The sequence below is a fragment of the Aspergillus nomiae genome (assembly GCF_001204775.2).
Source record: "Aspergillus nomiae NRRL 13137 chromosome Unknown contig00027, whole genome shotgun sequence".
Classification (NCBI taxonomy): Eukaryota; Fungi; Ascomycota; class Eurotiomycetes; order Eurotiales; family Aspergillaceae; genus Aspergillus; species Aspergillus nomiae.
The window spans coordinates 120913-140088 of NW_015378082.1; the positions used below are offsets into that span (position 1 = coordinate 120913).

At 47.7% G+C, this 19176-nt stretch overlaps 6 protein-coding genes across 6 annotated transcripts; 2 read left to right on the forward strand and 4 right to left on the reverse strand.

Moving 5' to 3' along the window:
• Positions 1-4311: 4311 nt before the first annotated feature.
• Positions 4312-4991, reverse strand: ANOM_002381 (uncharacterized protein; the record flags this gene model as incomplete). Its single annotated transcript, XM_015547638.1, has 3 exons — positions 4312-4522; positions 4585-4846; positions 4898-4991. Coding segments are annotated over 3 exons (567 nt in total), but the record flags the coding sequence as incomplete, so codon positions are not given.
• A 904-nt stretch (positions 4992-5895) lies between these two features.
• ANOM_002382 (uncharacterized protein) lies at positions 5896-6972 on the reverse strand (the record flags this gene model as incomplete). Its single annotated transcript, XM_015547639.1, has 2 exons — positions 5896-6479; positions 6540-6972. 2 exons carry the CDS (start codon positions 6970-6972, stop codon positions 6058-6060), a joined length of 855 nt encoding a protein of 284 aa, XP_015410563.1. The 3' UTR covers positions 5896-6057.
• A 600-nt stretch (positions 6973-7572) lies between these two features.
• On the forward strand, positions 7573-8832 carry ANOM_002383 (serine/threonine-protein phosphatase 2A activator; the record flags this gene model as incomplete). The annotated part of the gene is made up of 1 exon (XM_015547640.1): positions 7573-8832. The coding sequence occupies one exon, from the start codon at positions 7573-7575 to the stop codon at positions 8830-8832; it is 1260 nt and encodes a 419-aa protein (XP_015410564.1).
• A 223-nt stretch (positions 8833-9055) lies between these two features.
• Positions 9056-9938, forward strand: ANOM_002384 (uncharacterized protein). The gene is made up of 3 exons (XM_015547641.1): positions 9056-9395; positions 9676-9773; positions 9872-9938. The coding sequence occupies exons 1-3, from the start codon at positions 9093-9095 to the stop codon at positions 9891-9893; spliced, it is 423 nt and encodes a 140-aa protein (XP_015410561.1). The 5' UTR covers positions 9056-9092; the 3' UTR covers positions 9894-9938.
• An 881-nt stretch (positions 9939-10819) lies between these two features.
• ANOM_002385 (AN1-type zinc finger protein) lies at positions 10820-11038 on the reverse strand (the record flags this gene model as incomplete). The annotated part of the gene is made up of 1 exon (XM_015547642.1): positions 10820-11038. One exon carries the CDS (start codon positions 11036-11038, stop codon positions 10820-10822), a length of 219 nt encoding a protein of 72 aa, XP_015410562.1.
• Positions 11039-13900: 2862 nt separating this feature from the next.
• On the reverse strand, positions 13901-17411 carry ANOM_002386 (gamma-tubulin mipA; the record flags this gene model as incomplete). Its single annotated transcript, XM_015547643.1, has 9 exons — positions 13901-14578; positions 14630-14716; positions 14772-14975; positions 15067-15249; positions 15309-15362; positions 15438-15550; positions 15608-15722; positions 15777-15799; positions 16553-17411. 9 exons carry the CDS (start codon positions 17409-17411, stop codon positions 13901-13903), a joined length of 2316 nt encoding a protein of 771 aa, XP_015410559.1.
• Positions 17412-19176: the final 1765 nt, after the last annotated feature.

Consider the following 19176-nt stretch of genomic DNA (forward strand, 5'->3'; position numbering starts at 1 on the left):
GTTGAAGGAAGGAGAGAGAGGAGTGAATGGGATGCTGAGATTAGTCGTACCTAGTGTTAAAGGTAGAAAAGGCGCTGGGCGTGCAGTGGAGAGGAGGAGAGACGGATGGCCGCAGGGGATGATTGGTTGGGAGCGCGGAGGGGCCGAGTCCGTACCATTCAATTACGGGTTATATTACGGGCGATGCTTTTACTATTGGTGGTGCCCTCCCTTTAGCCGCTCCATCCGATCGCCAGTCTGTCGTGTGGAGGGACGGGCGAAGGAACCTCTTCACCCGATTCTTTTCGGTTTTCGTACCTGAACATGCTCCATCATAAAGGTAATATCATGGTGGAACAGTGAGAAGTATGGGGGATGTATATGACCAGATTTGTCCCTGGCCTGATAGGTACGTTACTAGGTACCTACAGGTCCTGAGGTACTAGCTAGGTAGATTACAATTACCAGGTTCTATGCCTGACTGGGGTCTCTCGGATGGATGCAGCCTTTGTTGTTGTTGTTGTTTTATTTGTTGTCATTGTTCCTGGACAAGAAAATAGTCTCGGACAGCTGGCGAACACAGTCTTGCAGGAAAAAAGAATGACTACTAGAGGAGTCCCTTCTATCTCATTGTTGCTTGACACTTTACGGAAACCATTTTAGGTGAACTTAGTGAAAGACGTCATAAACCGGTGTATCGCCACTGATACGAGCTCAATCCTTGGTTAGGGGGAAAAAGCAAAGCCCCAGTTGAGATCTCATTCCACCTCCGATGTCATCTGGTATTACCATGAAGGAAAAAGAAAAGAAAACAAAAACAAGTACTAATTAAATCAACCATGGATGGGCCGCGATGATACCTTTTTTTCCCTTCTACCAAACTCGTTTCCATCTAACTGTGAGAATTGTTTCAATAAAAATAAAAATAAAAATGGCAGTGCTATTATTGATTTTGTTGGAACCCACTCCCTCCAGGCATCAGTACGCTAAAGTGCCTGTACCTGAGTCGCCGACCAATGAAAAATTTCCGAGCAGGCAGCAAAACCTCGCTTGTCTCAATGGAGTTGAATAGCCGCCACCACTACACGCATGGGACTAACTACTTTGGGCCGTAGTTTCATTAGGTCCCTAATAATGAGCGTAATGAAACTTTCCGTCTTGGGCTGACGGTGCAGCAAGTGATCCTTGCAAAGGTTGACACGTCTTGTCTTATCCGGCAGGAGAAAAGATTCCAGAAGTAAAAATAATGATTAAAAGAAGAATGAAAAGAAGAAGGTAAAAGAGAGCAAAAAAAGAATATTGAAACCGTAATCCGACAATGCTTCTTCGACGAGGTACTCACTCCAATTCCTTATACCGACGCTAAGACTAGGTGCCGGCTATATGACACGGAATTTGTCATAGGCACCAAGAATCGTAACTACTTTCATCGTATCTTTTTCTTATCAATTCATGGTCTTGGAGTTGCCATTGTTTTCTAAACATTCTTTTAGCACAAGTGCTTCGGACTCGCTCAGTGCTGAGGTTCCAGATAGTGCCACATGGATTGGTGGTTTCCACCTGCATGTGGCCGCAGACGGCCTTCGAAGGATTCAGCCCCCTGGCCATCGTCCAAGCAAGTCTTGAACTTAGTACGTGACTTAACTCCATGGGGACTGGCCCGTCAGGACTAAGTCCCCAGACCAACAGCATCGTCCATGTCAGAATCCTGGAACAGCAAGCATCAGCCATGCCTATTGGCCATGCTCCTCCACTAACGGCTCTTCTTCCTTTCCCTAAAGCTACAAAACAAGGCGGGTGGAGAGCGAGATGTCGTCCATATGTTTCACTCGTACGCTCTAACGCTAGTGTGGGGACTTGTAGCCAGACGATCCAAGTTGAGTTGTGGGCTATTTTCAGGAACGGTTCGTCTTGGGGTCATAGAAGCGGTTGAAGGAATATGAGTACCCATTCAGCTAATCTCGTACTCCATCATCCTAAATGAGGAGCAACATAGAGGAAAATTGGGGCCGTGTGATAGGACTGATGGGACTAATCATCCCAAGAGGGTCACGATGGGAAAAGTAGTATGTAGTAAGAGGGAATCCAGACGACGTCTCATCAAAATCTCTCAGAGAGTTAATTAGTCAACCCCGACGAGTGACTATCAACTAATTCTTCAAACAAATCTCTCACTTTGGTGTGCCCCTCGTGATCATCTGTGTGGCGACGATGATTGGACGGTCTTAATTAAATAGACTTTCGGCTTGAAGCCACTTCCTGTCTGCAGCAATTCAACCGAGTGGTTTGCTTCAGCGGACTAAGTCTCCCTGGATACCAGACTCTGCCGATCCACCGCCATTCAGGGGGAATTGATTGGACGCGTTCCTGACAGCTCCTTAATTTTTTAATGAATTTAACTTCCCTAGGGACACAAAATGTAGCTTTTATTGGAGGTGTCTCCTACTAATCTATCCTTGACTCTTCATTGAACAGTGGTCAATCTCGGTGTGTCTCCGCATTCCCATCGACCTCTGAATTTAACAAAAGCGATCACATTACCGGCCAAAAGACTGGGGACTGATAGCATCTGCAGAAAGCGTGGATGTCTTGAGAGGTGTGACATCCAACAAATCAGCCGCAAACAAGGGGCCATGGGGTTCCAAACTGGAGGTGGAACCGATGAAGGCGCTTCTCCATTCTCTCTCCCGGATGGTGCTTGATGCAACCCCGTCCGGACCTGTTTCGGTTAACCCTCGTTGGGTCCTAGGTAGCAACAAAACACCTTGCATGAAGTCAAATGGAGACTCCTCTTTGCCCCCCATACATGACTGTACAATAATAATTGGAAATAACCCTAATTACCGCGGGAATACATCCATACAATAGCTCATGTCAATGCAAGGGGCCGCGGTCCTGCCCAGCCCGCCATCGCCCCAAAAATGCCAGATCGATCCCACTCATGAAGCCTATTTCGCCATACCACGGAAATATTCTCCCGAAAATGATCGACTTGGTTATCGCGTTGTGGTTGATCTCGATGTTGCTCCGGATCTGTCAAACGTTCACAGCAAACTTCAATGGAAGTACAGATCATTGAAAATCGATCCACGGTTCAACACGGGAATCATTCTGTTTTTCCTTCGAGAAGGATTGCTCGAACCACGGAACCAGCCGACTTGGGAAATCGATCGATCCACCCTGCAATCATTAAAGTGAAATTTCTGCATCGAGGCAACGGCCATGTCCGATCGTCGTGATGTCAGTTAGACGTTTCGGCGATTTCACTACCTTATGCCGTAGGGTATCCACAGCCCGGAAGGCTGAAGTCCAACTTTTGGTGCCTATAGGGTACTGACACCCAAAGTATCCTTGTCTTTCTTGCCTATCTTGCCACCCTCTGAATGGGGCCCAAGTTACGCTGGCGAGACATTTCAATTACAACTCAAAGAAACGAGAAAAAAAAAGCAAAGAAAATTAGGGCGTCGAGATTGCAAGGTTGTATTCGGTACGCCCGAAGCCTGCAACATGCTGCGTTTCCGGCGTGACTTGTGCTACCCTGCATCAGCACACTATTAATATCGCCCTGCAGCTGGATCGGCGCCTCCAATAGCCGGTTACGCTAAAGGAAACTCACCGGTTTCAAGGTTACAGTCAATCCCTCCGTCGGCATAACGGGCCAATTCTCCACGCGGGGTTTATGTGTCATCCCGAGAGTGTGTCACTTGGCAAGTTCATTGCGCTCGGTGAGTGGTGAGTGCAGACCGCGATCAATTCCATGAGGCCGACTCTAAGCTCCAGAAACTGCACTGTGCGGTGAACGACTGCGTCTATAGACGTAGACTAAAGGATCCCTCTCGCGCAACGGCTTGACATTTCACATAGTACTGGTGTCCTTATATGCCGGGTGTTTTATCCTGTATATTCTGCGTCCTCCGATAGCAGTTAGAAAATCACTCTCGGTTTGGGCTGCTTGACAGCCTAGGTAGTTGATGAGTTTGCAGACTCATTGTCGGGGACGTTAAGGCAACCTATATGCTTGGCATGCACCATCAGCTGACATGATCTTCCACCATCTTAGAACCCGTGAGTCATTGATAGTGGGAAACATGCTATACTAGAGCAAATGCTAGTTGCAAAGCGTCACACCCTCGGGAGCATTCATTGTCTGTCGACCACGTTGCGGTAACTCCATATCTATAACAGAATGTCTTACCCTAGCCGGTCACATGCGAATACTGAATCCTCTGGATAATGAATCATTTATGCATCTCCTGAACGACATGAAAAAAGTGATTGTCTAATTGTCTCGTCACGAGATGTATGAATATGGATCAATCCCGCGTGGCCACGAGTGACCTGCCAGACACCATACTTGAAGTCTTCTGTTCCAACTCCAGTAGATATTGATGAGAGGCGGTGCTTCATCCAACCCTCTACAAGTTTCATACTCTCGTATTTACTCATGAGTAGACCAGCCGGCTTGAACTCCGGTGCCATAGTATCATCGGGGATCGGGGATATCTGCTGTGCTGGATCGAAAACCATCGGGGTTTTTGTGAACCTCGCATTATCGGATCCTTCAAGTACCCTATTAGGGGAGCCATATCATGTGAAAAGCAGGACCTGACACTTCGAAAATGGTCCGACAGCCTTGAATAATCCAGCCCGTAGCTCCCTATCAGCATATGACTCCTGAGCTTCATCGATAAATAGATATCCATGATGACTGTCCAAGGATCTTCTATCAAATGCTTGATTGTGAGATTGATAAGGGTGGTTTTGCCTGAGGCCGGAATACCATTTATCCTGACTATCGCGAAGCAATCTAAGCGTTCACAAATCTCCTTCACAAGTTCTGTGCGCTCAGCGACGGGAAATATAACATCTATAAGCATTAGATTTATCTTAGGATATATCTCAATATACAAATACTTACCTGGTGCTTCGAATATCCGCCTCGGTGGGGCTTTCACAGAGACTGGTGGGCCTCCGTTTGCCACAAAATGGACAGCGAGGTAGCTGTCTTGCATATCGTCTCTCGATTGATTACCCTTTCCAAAACATTCTTTAAGGAATATGTCAACAACTTCATACTCAGGGACGTGGTCGAGGACGTAAAATTCCAGGAAAGCCTAATAGTCGTAGCCGTAAACATCAATGATGAGCATTCTGGAAACCTGGGCGCCTCTAGCTTTGAGACGCATAAAGATTGATTATTGTATTATACCCAAATACTGTCTCTCATAGGGCTTTTCCTTAGGCACCGGAAGCCTGGTGGCATACTATTTGGATTCGTGTTTGGAATCCATGGCTGTACTTGTGAAGTTTAACGGCGCAGAGCGTATCTTTCCAACGCACCTGATACCCGATTAACGTGCACTTAGCTCACCTGTACCATATAAGAAGTACTGTTACCAGCTACCTCCAGTGCACGCAGAACCTGTAGAAGGTTTATTGATGGTATCCTCGAGGTTCTCTTCATCGAGCTGAGCTATATCTTCCCGGGGGCGGGTATGGCAGTAGGCTCTTCTCCAGCTGTGAAGAAGTAAAATTAGATGCTGCATATATCAATAGTAAAGGGAACATACTAAGATTGTTATGATCAAACATGGGGTGTTCACATCGACAGTTTCCCACCTAACCAGGGGAGGATGTGATGCAGCTCCCTTGCGGGCAGGTGCAGTACTCCCAACTACAGGGTCCTATGATCACGCTGATGAACCAAAGTCTCATAGCTCGAGCAGCCGCATTCGTTGCAGTCGGAGGGTAAAGAGTCGCAATGAGCTGGCGAATGAGTTCACACAGCATGCATGGCATGTTCTATTCGATCTACGATGGCTTACACTCCTATCCCGCTATTTGGAACAATCACACAACATTTTACTACTAGTATGTCTTTCACACGCGCATAGCCACTTTATATTATATATTCACTAATACACGTATCTACATGAGACTGCTTGGTGAGCTACAAACTTCGATCACAGTAGTCTTGCTAAGACCCTCCAGTTACACCAGAACAAGAGCCGAGATATTGAGAAGTAATCGAGGGCTGGTCAAAGAAGGTAAAGACTAGCAGCGCCTGCGTCGCCAAAACTAAGCTTCAACAGAGCCTGGTGAGATGGCTAATATGACGACTAAAGCGGCTATGATCAAAGCAGCGGCTACAAACGCAATTATCGCTATACTGCCGCGACTAGCGGGAAACTTCCCTCTAATGATCCAGTACTGGCTTTCAAAGTAGCGATGGAATCCAATCAGCAGAATAACAATAGCAACACCAATGAAGGTTGTTCCGAGAGGTTTACCGATACTCCGAAGACGCTCGGAAGTGGCAGTCACCTTCATGGCTGTGGGGTCATAAAACGGTGGTGATAACAATGGGGGAAGGGCTTGCGACGCGTAGTCGCCGCCCGATGTGCTTGAGCTTGAACTGTTTAGACGGAAGAGTTGCGTTATGGCGATTCCGATGGATGCAAACGCTAACGATGTCCTGAGCCATGCGAGGAATGTTCGCTCTACAACCCATCATAAAATCGTTAATACCCAGCCGAAGGCAAACGGGGGGAATGACGCACCTAATGCCAGATGATCGCGAGCCACACTCCCCTTATTCTCTAACTCCAGACTGCCGTATCTATCGGCGATTCGACTGAACCACGATACATGGGGTTCTGCCGAATCGGACGGTGGGTTTTGCTGGTCGGCTTCCCTTGTGTCCCGTTGGCCAGAGCGTTTCGGCTGGCTGTCTCCGAACCCAGCATCTCGATTCCTCAGACCCTCTGTGGAATGATAGTTTCGTCTATCGGAGCCGTTGCTCACGATCGGAGTGATTTCATTGAATGGCGGTGGCTGGTCCTGGTCAGGCGCCACATTGGGTTGATCCCGCTCATTTAAGGTAGACATGCGTCCCGGATGACTTTTAGAAGAACGGGGGGATGAAGATCGATGCGTGGGAGAGGAGGATCTGACGCTTTTGGTGGTGGATTGGGTCAAATCAGAGGAGTCCATGATGGCGTGCTCGCATCGGCAGGGGTAGGCACGCTACGACAGGTGCCGTTGTAATCTATGGTTTTAGATTTCCAGATACCCGAAACTTGTGGAGAGTCGATTCGGTCCGTGGACGTCGCGGGTACTAGAGAGCCTTTCCGAATCTCTCAACCCAGCGAATTTCCCTGGCAAACAGATAGCAAGTAGTAGGAGGAGAAGGAATAAGTAACCATAAACGGCTCCAACTTGTCACGCTTCGGTTGCCCCTCAATCAAACAGCATGTCTAACGAGCTGAACTCGCTGGCTCGCAGAGTTTCCCCCGGAAACAATAATTATCACGCGGTCAGAATACAAGACAATGTCTGACCATTCAGCACCAAACTCCATGTCGATCACATGATGATCGTCATGAGGCACCATTACTGCTTATGGCATGGCGTCATGCAACTCTGATCAGAGCAGAGGCGGTCAGTTCGGTGAGTTTGCGCGAATTCTGCCCATGCAAACCGCCTTACTCCGGAGTATGTCATCGCGTCAAGTGATTGTCTCTTATTCATTCAAAGAACCTCTTGTGTGGGGTGTGCACTAGTCAACTGATCAACTCGTCATCACCTTTCATCATGGCATCTGAGGTCTCTGCATCGCAGGGAGTACCCAAACCCAAGATTGATCTGTCCAAAAAACTTTCAGAACTGCGTTCAAACCGCAAGTCTCAACCAGCGTTACCTTCCCGACCGTCCAAGGAACCGGCTCCAGTCACCCCGCCGCTTTCCAACCCCCCCGATCTATCATCCCATCAATATGCACGTCCGGTTCGCCGAATCTTATCAAACCATGACCATCAGTTGTTCCTTTCCTCGCCGTCCTATTCTCTAATCCTTGCTTTCATCTTTGGTCTCTCCGATTCAGTTCGTGGGCGTGCAACCACAGACTCGAAAGATCGTCCGATTTCCCCCAACGTCTCCAAAATCCTCTCCGTTGTTGACTCTATCCGAACACTTCTGAATCAACATCCGTCTATCGACCAGGGTGGCTCAAGATTTGGTAACCCTGCTTTCCGCGACTTGTTTGACAATGTCGCTGCGCAGAGCGCCAAGTGGCACCGGGAGATCCTTGGTATACAGGATGCGACCGCCATAGAAGAAGCGTCAGCATATCTCATGCACTCCCTGGGTTCACGAGATCGTTTAGACTACGGTTCAGGCCATGAATTGAATTTCATGATGTGGCTGTTATGCCTGCGCCAGATGCAGCTATTCTCGACCGCAGACTTCGAGATGGTCGTGTTCCGAGTGTACGTTAACTACATGCTTCTCATGCGGGACGTCCAGTCCGCATATTATCTGGAACCGGCAGGCTCTCATGGTGTCTGGGGTCTCGATGATTACCACTTCCTTCCTTTCCTTTTCGGCGCCGCCCAGCTCGTGGAACACCCTTACATAACCCCGTTGGCTATCCACAACAATGTAATCCTCGACGAAGAAGGAGATAGGTATATTTACCTAGACCAGGTGCGGTGGGTTGATAGTGTGAAAACGGTCAAAGGTCTACGATGGCATAGTCCTATGCTAGACGACATCTCAGGGGCCAAGAACTGGAGCAAGATCGAAGGCGGGATGAAGAAGATGTTCGTCAAAGAGGTCCTGGGTAAACTGCCCATCATGCAGCACTTCTTGTTTGGCAGCCTGATACCCGCAGCGCCAGGTATGGGGGAGGCCGACGACGTGGAGACGGACGAGCATGATCATACCCATGGCCACGACCACGCTCACACCGATCATTTTGGTGACTGCTGTGGAATCAAGGTGCCGAGCACAGTAGCTGCAGGAGCCGAAGCGCGCAAACGAGGAACGGGCTTGCGGCCGATCCCCTTTGACTAGTCCTGTACACGACCGTTACGAACCTGGCGTTGGAAGACAAATCCAGCATAGAACTAATCCGTAAATACTGAATAATGATACCATTTTCAAAGACCAGCCCATACAAATCCGCATCAAGTAGTATATCCATTAGACCCACGAGGTCACATGACCCAACTCCCACCACCCAATCACCAACCCCATCATCATGAATCCAACATCCAAGCAACAAAACCAACTAGGTACCTGTACAACAACACCCAACCCACGCCACGCCCACAATGCCAGCCGACGAATACTCCGTCGGCGGGGGCGGCAAGCTCAAACTAAAAGGTTCCAAAGTGAGCGACGGCCGCATAGAAAAGAAAAAGAAGAAAGCCAAGAAAAGCAACCCAGAAAGCGGCAGCAAGAAAGAAAGCGAGGATGCTCCGTCGGCGTCCACGTCCCAGGCAGTAGATGACAAGGAGAGTCCGCCCACTTCTTCTCTGCCCCCACAGGATGAGGAGTCTGATGCCGGTGTGAGTGCTGGGGCTTCTGGGAAGACGGAGGCAGAGAGGAAGTATGAAGAGATGAGGAAGAAGAGGGTGAGTTCTATTTTATTTTGTTTTATTATTTTTTTTCTGCTTTCGTGTTCTATTTTCTTTTGTGGACTCTTAGAGGGTGGGTTGGTTTGTGTTTGGGATTGTGTTTGTTGTTGGACTTTTGTTAGTATAGTATCTGTCGTTTGCCTTGACTTGCCTTGTCTGCCTTATTGCACACAGGGAGAGAGGGACAGAGAGAGGAGAGGGTTTCCTACGATCTTCTTTTTTCTCAATGAACCCGAACATGCAGCGGAGCACAAAGATACTAACAATAAACCCATAGTTACAAGAACGTCTCAAGCGAGAAGGGGTCAAAACGCATAAAGAGCGAGTGGAAGAGTTGAACAAATACCTGAGTCGACTGAGCGAGCATCACGACATGTAAGTTGTCTCATATCCGAGTCTCATTCTTTTTTGCTTTTTTCCACGCCTCGTTTTAAAGGAAATGAAACATCTGGGCTGATCGTTTTTTTTCGCAGGCCGAAAATTGGACCCGGTTAAGACAGCTTTTATTATTAGTAGTTACATTTCTTTTTCTTCCTCTTTCTTTGTTCCATGCATGTATTCTGGGTATTATTGTTTGTTTGGCTTGGTTTTATATGGTAGGATTGTAGAATTTGCTCATGCAATGGTTGTCATGTGCCTTTTTGATCCTTATTTTTTTTAGTAGTATTTTTTTCTTTTCTTTTTTTTCCCTGCTCCTTTTTTTCTAAATAACGTCTATCACGCTCGAATTTGAGGGTGAAAATCATATGACACTGCTACGTTCTGCAATTTTGTTGGCCGGAGCTATAGACCTCCTGGGTCCCGCTAGCGACTAACCTGCGGCCACGCCGCTTACGCTAAGCAGTTGGCTGCTCAAGACACGTTTAATAGGTGGACGGAATATGCAGTATATACCTAAAACCGTTTGGCTATGTGACACGCCAATGGGACGGAACGGCCTAAGCTCGAACCGCCAATCTATCCAAGCGTATGACCGGAGAGAGCAGAATGGTAGGGACAAAAAAAAGTAGAAAGGAAAAATCAAGGGAGTTCTCGCATCGTGTCCTCACGCACCATCCACTGGACGGTCGAAAGCGGAAAACGATGTTCAACCCCATGCTGAATGTACTTCAAATAAACGTATAATCCACAAAACCCCCACAGCTGTCAACGCCTTGCATATACCGGGAACAGGAGAAAAGATAAATATACCAAAACCAAGCGTAGAAACAAAAAACACCTCCCGACCCAAAAAATATTGTTTGAAATGGAAAAAAAGATGATGGCCACGGCGGGGTGCGGTGGACGAACCCGGCAACGGCGATGATGTAATCAAATCGAACACCGCGCTAAATCAAACGGTTTCGCTGATGGCGATGCAAGAACCGAAAGGAAAGTTTCAAAAGGAGAGAGAGTAAAAGAGGAGGACCCCAGGGCGTCGTCTATACGCCCTTGATGACATGGGTACGCTCACTGTTCAGCTTATCGGCGTTCCGGGCGTGGGACTCCTTCTTGCAGTCCTCCAGGCCAGTGCAGGAGTGGGCTTCCAACATCCGGTGTTTAGAGCAGTAATGCCCACTGCAGAAGCTGCAGTCTCCGACAATCCGCTGAGCTGCTTCCTTGCATTCCTTGAAGTTGCAGCGGGGCTTGCGGGGAGCCATGTTGAGCGGGTGGTTGCAAGTAGGGAGGCGGACGAGGTGACGTCGGAGAAGGGTCGATAAGCGCCGAGTTGGGGTAGGCGGATTCTGGTTTGTGCTGAACGATTGCTAGCGACTCACGGGATTTCCGGTGTAATCCGGAAGTAGTGATGACTGAGGAGTCAAGAGAGTGAGGTTGTAAGGTCGCTATGAATGGGTGACGTGGACGTCCTGAAGGGAGATGGGAGCGCCGAGGAGGAGAGGTATGGGGAAGGGGAGTAGATAAGGAGGTAGATAAGGACGGAGAGGCTATATATATACTTGTTAGATTCGATGGCAAAAGACGGGTGAATCGGAAGGGACACAAACCGGAGGAAGACAATGGAAGCGAAGAACAGACTGGTAAGCAAAGACAAAGATGAAGAGGGAGCGGCGAAAGCGCAGTCAAAGTCAATTTATACGGACGAGGCCTTCATTCATGACCTGCTGAGTCACGACTCCATCCGCAGTACGACTGCAGATCCGATGTCGTAGCCGTTTAATCCCATTCGGGCTAGCGCCTCTCAGACTCCTGTTTCGGTATAGCCCCGTACCCAGACTTCTGTTAAAGTCTCCCAAAAAGACTGAGTTGAGTTACTGCTCTGGGACACTCTGACGAGTGGAGGCAAATCCGGAGCGGAAACCAGAAACTTCCATAGTACAGACGACGACTACATACATGCCTCCAGTGAGGCAAAATTGTTCAGGCTCCCAAGACTCAATGCCTATCCTCGGGCCGTCTGAATTATCTGGTTTAATTAAAGTTTTCATAAACCCAGGAGGCCATTGTCATCCAGGAAATAGAAGGGCAAATAGTTCAGAAGATGAAAATGAAATCAAATAAAATAAAAATAAAAATAAAAATAAAAAAAGAAATGAGAAACCAAAAGGGAATAAAAGGAAAAAATTCTAAATTAATTACAGTTCACTTTAGGACGTGTTCCCATCGGATTTCCCTCAGTTTGCCCCCTTTCTACCTAAGTAGTGTACTCCTTTCCCCTTTTTGTGGTGGTTTGATTGAGTCGCAGTTGAGGAATGGTCCCGGGACTGGGGTACGACGACGACTCGGTCCCTCAGGTGCTCATCATATCGCCCGATGCTCTCATTAATCTCGCAATAATCCACTCTTCTTGTGAAAGGTAACGTTACGCCCTCCACCTTATCTTTTCCATTTTTCTATTCTATCTATATATAAACCCAGTGTTTTCGAAATACCACGAAAAAACAAAATAAAAGGAAACACCGTCAGCACCTAATTAATTATCCAGCGCCAATGCATGCCATTCCGACTTGCTGGCACCGCACATCACCTCGCAGGATGTACAGTTGGTAGTCAGGTAGGTATGTATGTATGTACCTGCCCTGGGAAGTGACCAGGTAAAGACAAACCCCTCGGTGTACCCAGTGAGCCTCCCCCGTGGTCCCGAAAATTGAAGCTGCAGATGCATTTCGTCCGAGCAATACCTTATCCAGTGACCCTGACTGGTCCCGTGAAGTCTACTTGCTTAGTGCCAGGGGATTCCATGGGATGGCCCTGGTCACGTGTCGGTATCATGCCTTGCAGGTGGATGGCGTCGAAAGCCCCCTTCGTTCACGTATACATGGGATGTATACCTTGGGGGACGGAGTATGAGCTCTCGGTAAATCCGGGTGGAGACTCGATCATCCATCCCTCCATGATTCATGATCAAGGGCGAGTGGGTACGGTTGCAAAATAGAACGATCCATAAGATGGGCGATAAGGACTACTCCTAGTATGGACAAGATCGGATGGGGTGGGACACATTCAGTTGAATGTTGGGAAAGAGGGTGTGTGCTACGACCGCTACTACTACTAACTAGTAGCACTGGCAGTACTTTTTGATGTCCAAGACCTCCGCACCTGCAAGTAGCTCTCCCATTGCAGCGTCAATGGGATAGACTTCCGACCATACACCATGGCCCGTGGTATATACTAGTATCGACACACGGCCACGATCATCGCAGAATAATAATAAGGATCATAATTATAGTAATAAAACCTGCTAGATGCACGCGAGAAACCTACCAAACCTCGTAGCTCCATGACTCTTTATACTGCGTACCGGACTTGCCTTACCCCTCAGGATCTCCACCCCATCTTCTTCTTCCCCCCGATCCAGATAAGAAAATCGGTTTAATTATCCTTTAGGCGTCTTCCCCTCTTTTGAAAAACCTCACCTTGGGCACAAATGCCTCGTTCTCGCACGACAACAACTGATGTCCTCTTACAACTATCCACCCAGAAAGGTCCACGACAACTCACCGTACAATTCCATTCCTAGTCACTTGTGCTAGCCCGGAATATTTGCTAGCCCAGTTGAGACATTTGATGAGCGGTCAAGGGGAACAGGAATCCCGGTTTTCCTGGTGGCGAGACACACGGAGAAATCAAAAGACAAAAAAGAAAAGGAAAAGGAAAAATAAAAAAAACCCTCACTCCATATCAAATTAGTCCTTCCCCACATCTGTCAGGCGAACAGTCGATCATTTTCCCAATCTTGGATGAAGATAAGCGCAATGTGAACGGACACTTCACCGTTTGGTTGGGTGGGCAAAGTAAAATCCATCCATTCGTGCAGCACTTGATGCTGGAAAATATGACTCTTACACGGACCAGAGTGCTATCTACAGTTCATAGCTTCATATCATTTTCTCCCTAAATAATCATCCACGCCAAATTATCGTTATCAGAGGGAATAACAGCTGCATTGCAACGCCTGATGCCAGTCAAACACACCGGGTAACCTGGAAAATCATAATTATAGACCAGCAAGGGAACGAAAGAAAGAAGAGACGGAAAAGCAAATAACAAACAAGGGGTTGACCTTATACCCCCATCTCCTTCTCTTTCCCGGAATCTGGGTCAAGGTAGGTCTCCTTCTCCGCCGCCTCGTACTCTCCAATGAGGTCCATGACCACAGCCCTGGCCTCATCAAACTCCCCATATCCATCGCTGAATGGGGCCTCTTTCCGATACTGTTCGATGAAAGCGTTTCGCTTCCGCAGTCGATCGTACTGTTGGACGATCCGCTTGAACAACGTTGCCACCGATGTGTGGTTCGCCAGCATCAGTCCGCTGACACGGTGGGTGTTCTGGATGTACGGTGACTTTTTCGTCAGTGCGACCTGGATACTAGCTGGGCCCCAAGGAATGAAAGATGCCAGTCGCCGCTCGCGGATACGGAGCAAGGACTTGTGCACGTCGGTGGGATCGGCTTCACCCTGGATAATGTTGAGGATACTAATATAGCAACTGGATTTACTGGGGTTGATTGAAACCATGCGGTTCTTGGGTTGCAGCAAACGACGCATCACGTCCAGCACGGTCGTCTTGCGGACCGTCTTGGCTTGTTCAATATTGTCACCAGTAAATGGCGTGTAGGAGGTGATCAAGAAGTGACTACGTGGCGTAGGGATAAGAGAAGCGACGATCCCGACAAGGTCATTGTGCATGTAACCAGGATAACGGAGGGTGGTAGTGGATGCAGACATAACAGTTGAGACCTATGACCAATTAGCTGGACACGAGCCCCTCTAGAGCTAAAGAGCACTCACAAGCTGATTCGTTTGCTGGAGCGAAGGTTGCAGCACATGAAGTCTGTCGGCAACGATCCTTGAAAGAGCTCCGTTATCCAGAACCACCTAGATAGCTTTAGTCATTGCCACCAAGATAGCGCTAATATCAGCGTAAACGTACCACAGAGTCAGCGTTCTGTGTCAACCTCCTCATGGCAAGTATACTATTGTACGGGTTGACCACAACATCTGCCGCTTGAGTATCGGGAAAGACGGAGTATGTTTGAATCAGCTTCTTAGGAAATCGATCGTTCATCCGTTCCAAGATGAAACTTCCCATTCCAGACCCGGTGCCTCCTGCAATAGAATGCAGAAACATGAATCCCTGTCACAAAGCGAACATCAGCCACTAAGTCCTTTTATGCCCGGGTTGATCACCCCAGTCCTCCACATTTTTGGATATCCTGAAACCATACCTCTAGCGAGTCACTACCATCGGCCTCGCGGTCAATCATGTCGAAGATATCCTCTTGCACACTCTCACCCGCCGAATACCCAGCACCCCAGTTATTACCTGCGCCAACACCCTGCTGCCCCACGAAGAAGTTCTCAGGATTGTAGATGTTGCGATAGGGGCCGGTTTGAATCGTATTGAGGACCTAGACCGCTAAACTCAGCTCGTATGTCCGTCACGTTGTCGCAGGAGGTAGACTCGTACTCTGGGTTCCAGGTCCAGCAAGATCGCTCGGGGAATATACCGGGTATCATCACTCTAGAAAGCGCCTCATTAGCACTCCACGCAACGTGCAAGCACCATAGACCACGACAGTTCAAATAGCCTTCATACCTGGTAGAAGAAGACATCCTTGCGATCACCGCCCTCGGTAGCAAACTCCTCCAGGTTCCCATCCTGACTTATTCCGTGCTCCTGGCAAAGCTGTTGCCAGAATTGGCTGCCGACTATAACCTGTCAGCAGAGCTATACATCGCGTGTTTGTCCGTTTGCCGTCTCGACACAGTTATGACGGTGTTCCGTGGCCTGGGGTGTTATCGCGGGATTCCATACCATTGTTGCCACATTGGCCGGCCTGAATTGTGATAATTTCTCTACTCTCCTCGTTAGTAACGGTCGCTAGTGCTTCACAATTAGAGATCGAGAGCAGATCGGTCGGGTTATGGCACGTACCTGGGCATCTTCGTGCTTGACCACTGCAAGTAGTCGAGGTTAGCGTACGCGTAGCGCGTTCCCGCGGGGAAACTTTGGGTAACAATTTAGAGTGGTGGAAGCCTCAGGTATACATCCATGCGGTGAACTATAAAATGCCACGCTTCTCACCACCTCGATAGGATTTAATATAGCTTATAAAGATCCTTGAAAGTTAGTGGATAGCACTAAACTCTATGTTGATATTATACTGCAATTGGTATAAATGAACGTTCCTCTAGGTGACCCTTGTATGCTTCAATGAATGATCATAACTCCTCTTATTGTGTTTTACTGAATTTATTGGCAGGTAATTTAATGCATATAGCAATAGTGAGCCCGAAACCAATACGTGTATTCTACATATTATCCCTAGTGTTTCTGCCATGAGGGCGAAAGCAAGGGCGTTTCTATTTTACGCCAGCGCAAGGGCTGTTCAACCGTACTCACAAATAGAGTGCATATCATGTAACCGTTGTGTTTATAGAGACTATATTTCAGATCACCTGCTCAGGAATCTCAGAATCATAAAATGTATAGTCAAAAGTCAGCGTGGCCAGAAGAATATGAACAGATGCCAAACATGGATGCTGACAAGCATAATATGACCTCGAGTTTGTTCATAGAGTTCAACTTGAACTTAAGCAAGAAACAAGTTGCCCCAACCACCGGTCGATTGTAATCCGAACAAGGAGCATTGACCTCATGATTGCCACAACTTGAAAGCTAACTATCCAGACCTCAAAATCCTGCTTTACAAGCCGTAACAAGCATCCCGGCACCGGCAACCACACCGTCAACGATCCTCACACGATTTCCTTCTTCCCGACCATAAGCTTCAACACAGCCATCCCTGACTGCTTCTTCCATACCAGCCATACCAGCACATCCCATGCAGATTGCCGTGAGCGGGTGTGGAGCGGTCTGGATAAGCCTTCGCGTCGCCTCGCTGATCCTCCTCCTCACTTCCTCGGCTGGCGTGGTATGCAGTTCAACGGCGGTTAGACCGGTCGTCTCTACACCAGCAAAACGATTTGTCGACGTTGTATTATCATCAGAATTCACAAGGAATGCTTCAACAGCACGGCTTAGCTCATCCCGCCAGATGCTGCCCGTAGAAATAATTCCGAACATTTCCTTGGATTGCGTTTTGTGCAGCCCCGGGCCTGCAACCATGTGAAACGAGCCAACCAAGGACAGCGACATGAGAACACTCGCTTCGAAGATACCCGTAACGTACTTCCTCTTTGGTTTCGAGTCCCCTGACAGGGCCGAACTTTCGAATTTCGTGATGGCTTCCTTCAGCATTCCAACGAGGGGATGAGCCGAATAACATGCCACGAGAAACCCATCGTATTTGGGAATAAGAGGCTCCACAAAGGGTCTGCAGTGCAATGCCGATGTAGCAGAGTCCTCGCCTGAGTTGATACTCGGCACGCCATCTATTACACGCCCATCTTCAAGGGTGACTGACTCATTCGGAGCCGTCAAGTAGTCAAATTGAACATCTGCAAACCCGAGGTTGTCCACTATAGGTTTCAATGCATCCGTCATGTGCGTGGATGTATTTGGATTGATGATTAGGACACTGAGCCGACTTTTGCTTGGTGCAGCCATTCTGAAAGATGCCTTTGGATACCTGATAGAGTCGTAAAATGGGGGGGCAAGATGAATAGTTATATCATTCCCTTTTTGACACATAGAGGGGGCGACCAAAAGGGTATAGACCAGCCGTGCCCCCCACCTTAGCTTCTCGGCAGTCGGAGCTTAGCGGTGCAGTTGGTATACAGCGTAACCCTGGCTGACGATAGAAATGAGAGATAATAGCCCTAAATTAATATGTCATCGTGGCTGACAGCAGGGCTTCTGGGGCCCGGCCTACGGTATAGCTCTATAAGGTGCGACCCAGGCAAATCAGGCCCTAGGGTCTGATTAGGGTGTGATTATTGTGAGCAACGGACTTGCCCGGACACCCGTTCTTACATAAACGAGATTAGGGCAACTGATTTATATCCAAGTGATTCGGCGAGAAATGATATTTCTACCAGGATCTTAGTGAACTAGATATAATTCTGTACAGTAAATACACAATTAAATAGTCAAGTTTGTCAAAAAGCGGCTCCCATTGGTGGCTAAATATCTAGTAATTATAACTGACCTGTTAACTATACGATAGATACAACTATCTGATTCTAGGATGAAAGATGCAGCGGTAAAAGCTTAAGATCTATATTAGTTATTTTCATTTATTTAGTTGTGGCTTAAACATTGCCGTAGTAGTAACTTCCTTGCCACCACAACACCTAACCAACCCTAACCCAAACAAACAACAACACCCACGACATCCCCCCCAGTCACTATAACCACACATCCACACAAGACTAGGACTTCGACAAACACCACAAATTCCTATGTCCACCAAGCCAGCACTTGGGCCCATATGCCTCATAGCAATCGTCACTGATAGTCCCCTTAAGGTCCTCCAGGTTATTATTTACCGTGGAGAACATGTACGTATATCCAGGTTTACCCTTAGCCTCTATCTGGATTTTGGCGTTGCACCAGAGACCTCCCTCCCAGTAGCATTTGGTGAATGTATTACTGTGTTTGCATTCTTTGTCGGCGAGGGTGTATGTTGCGAAGAAGATGAGGAGCCAGAGTTTGAGTTGCATCTTTTCTTTTGTTAAATGGTGGTTGGTGGTTTTCGCTATTATGTAGGATTATCTAGACTTCAGAGAGGGCTCTAAGATACTAGTAGTTTGTGGCGGGGAGTGGGTTTCCTGGGGATTTGTCACGGAGGACTATATGGAGACTTCAAAGATGATTTGGGAATGGTTTCGTGAGACTGATCTCAGAATGGTTGTTTAGCAGGATGTCGATTTGGGCTGTGTAGTAGGAAGATGGGCCGTTTTATATGGGTGAGCCCATACAAAGACTGTTGTTCTTGTGGGTTCAGAAAGCCGAATTTGGACAATAAACCTTTGATCCAAGTTATGCTGAAAGGTACCTCGCCCCCCTAAATGAATGAGATGTAACAAATGTAACGTTTCAAGGGTTGCAGATACTGAAAGTAGGGCGTACGCCATTCTATGATGACGAAGCGTCGTATCAGGTGGGAAAAAGGTCTTTATTCCTTAAATAGATCTTTATACTGCCTAGGAAACAAAGGTACTGAGGGCAAAGAGATCAGACGCTAGGCCTTACTCGCAGATTTCCGCATATAATGTCGTTTTTATCGGTAAGGCATGGCTTGTTCTTCTTGTTGGAATCATGGTGCTTTTTGTCTATGTGTATTAGCAGGTAGCTGTGTGTTGTGGCTGGCTTTGTGTGTGTATGTGTGTGGAATTCTAAATGCTAGTTGATCTTTTTGGATCTTTCCTTT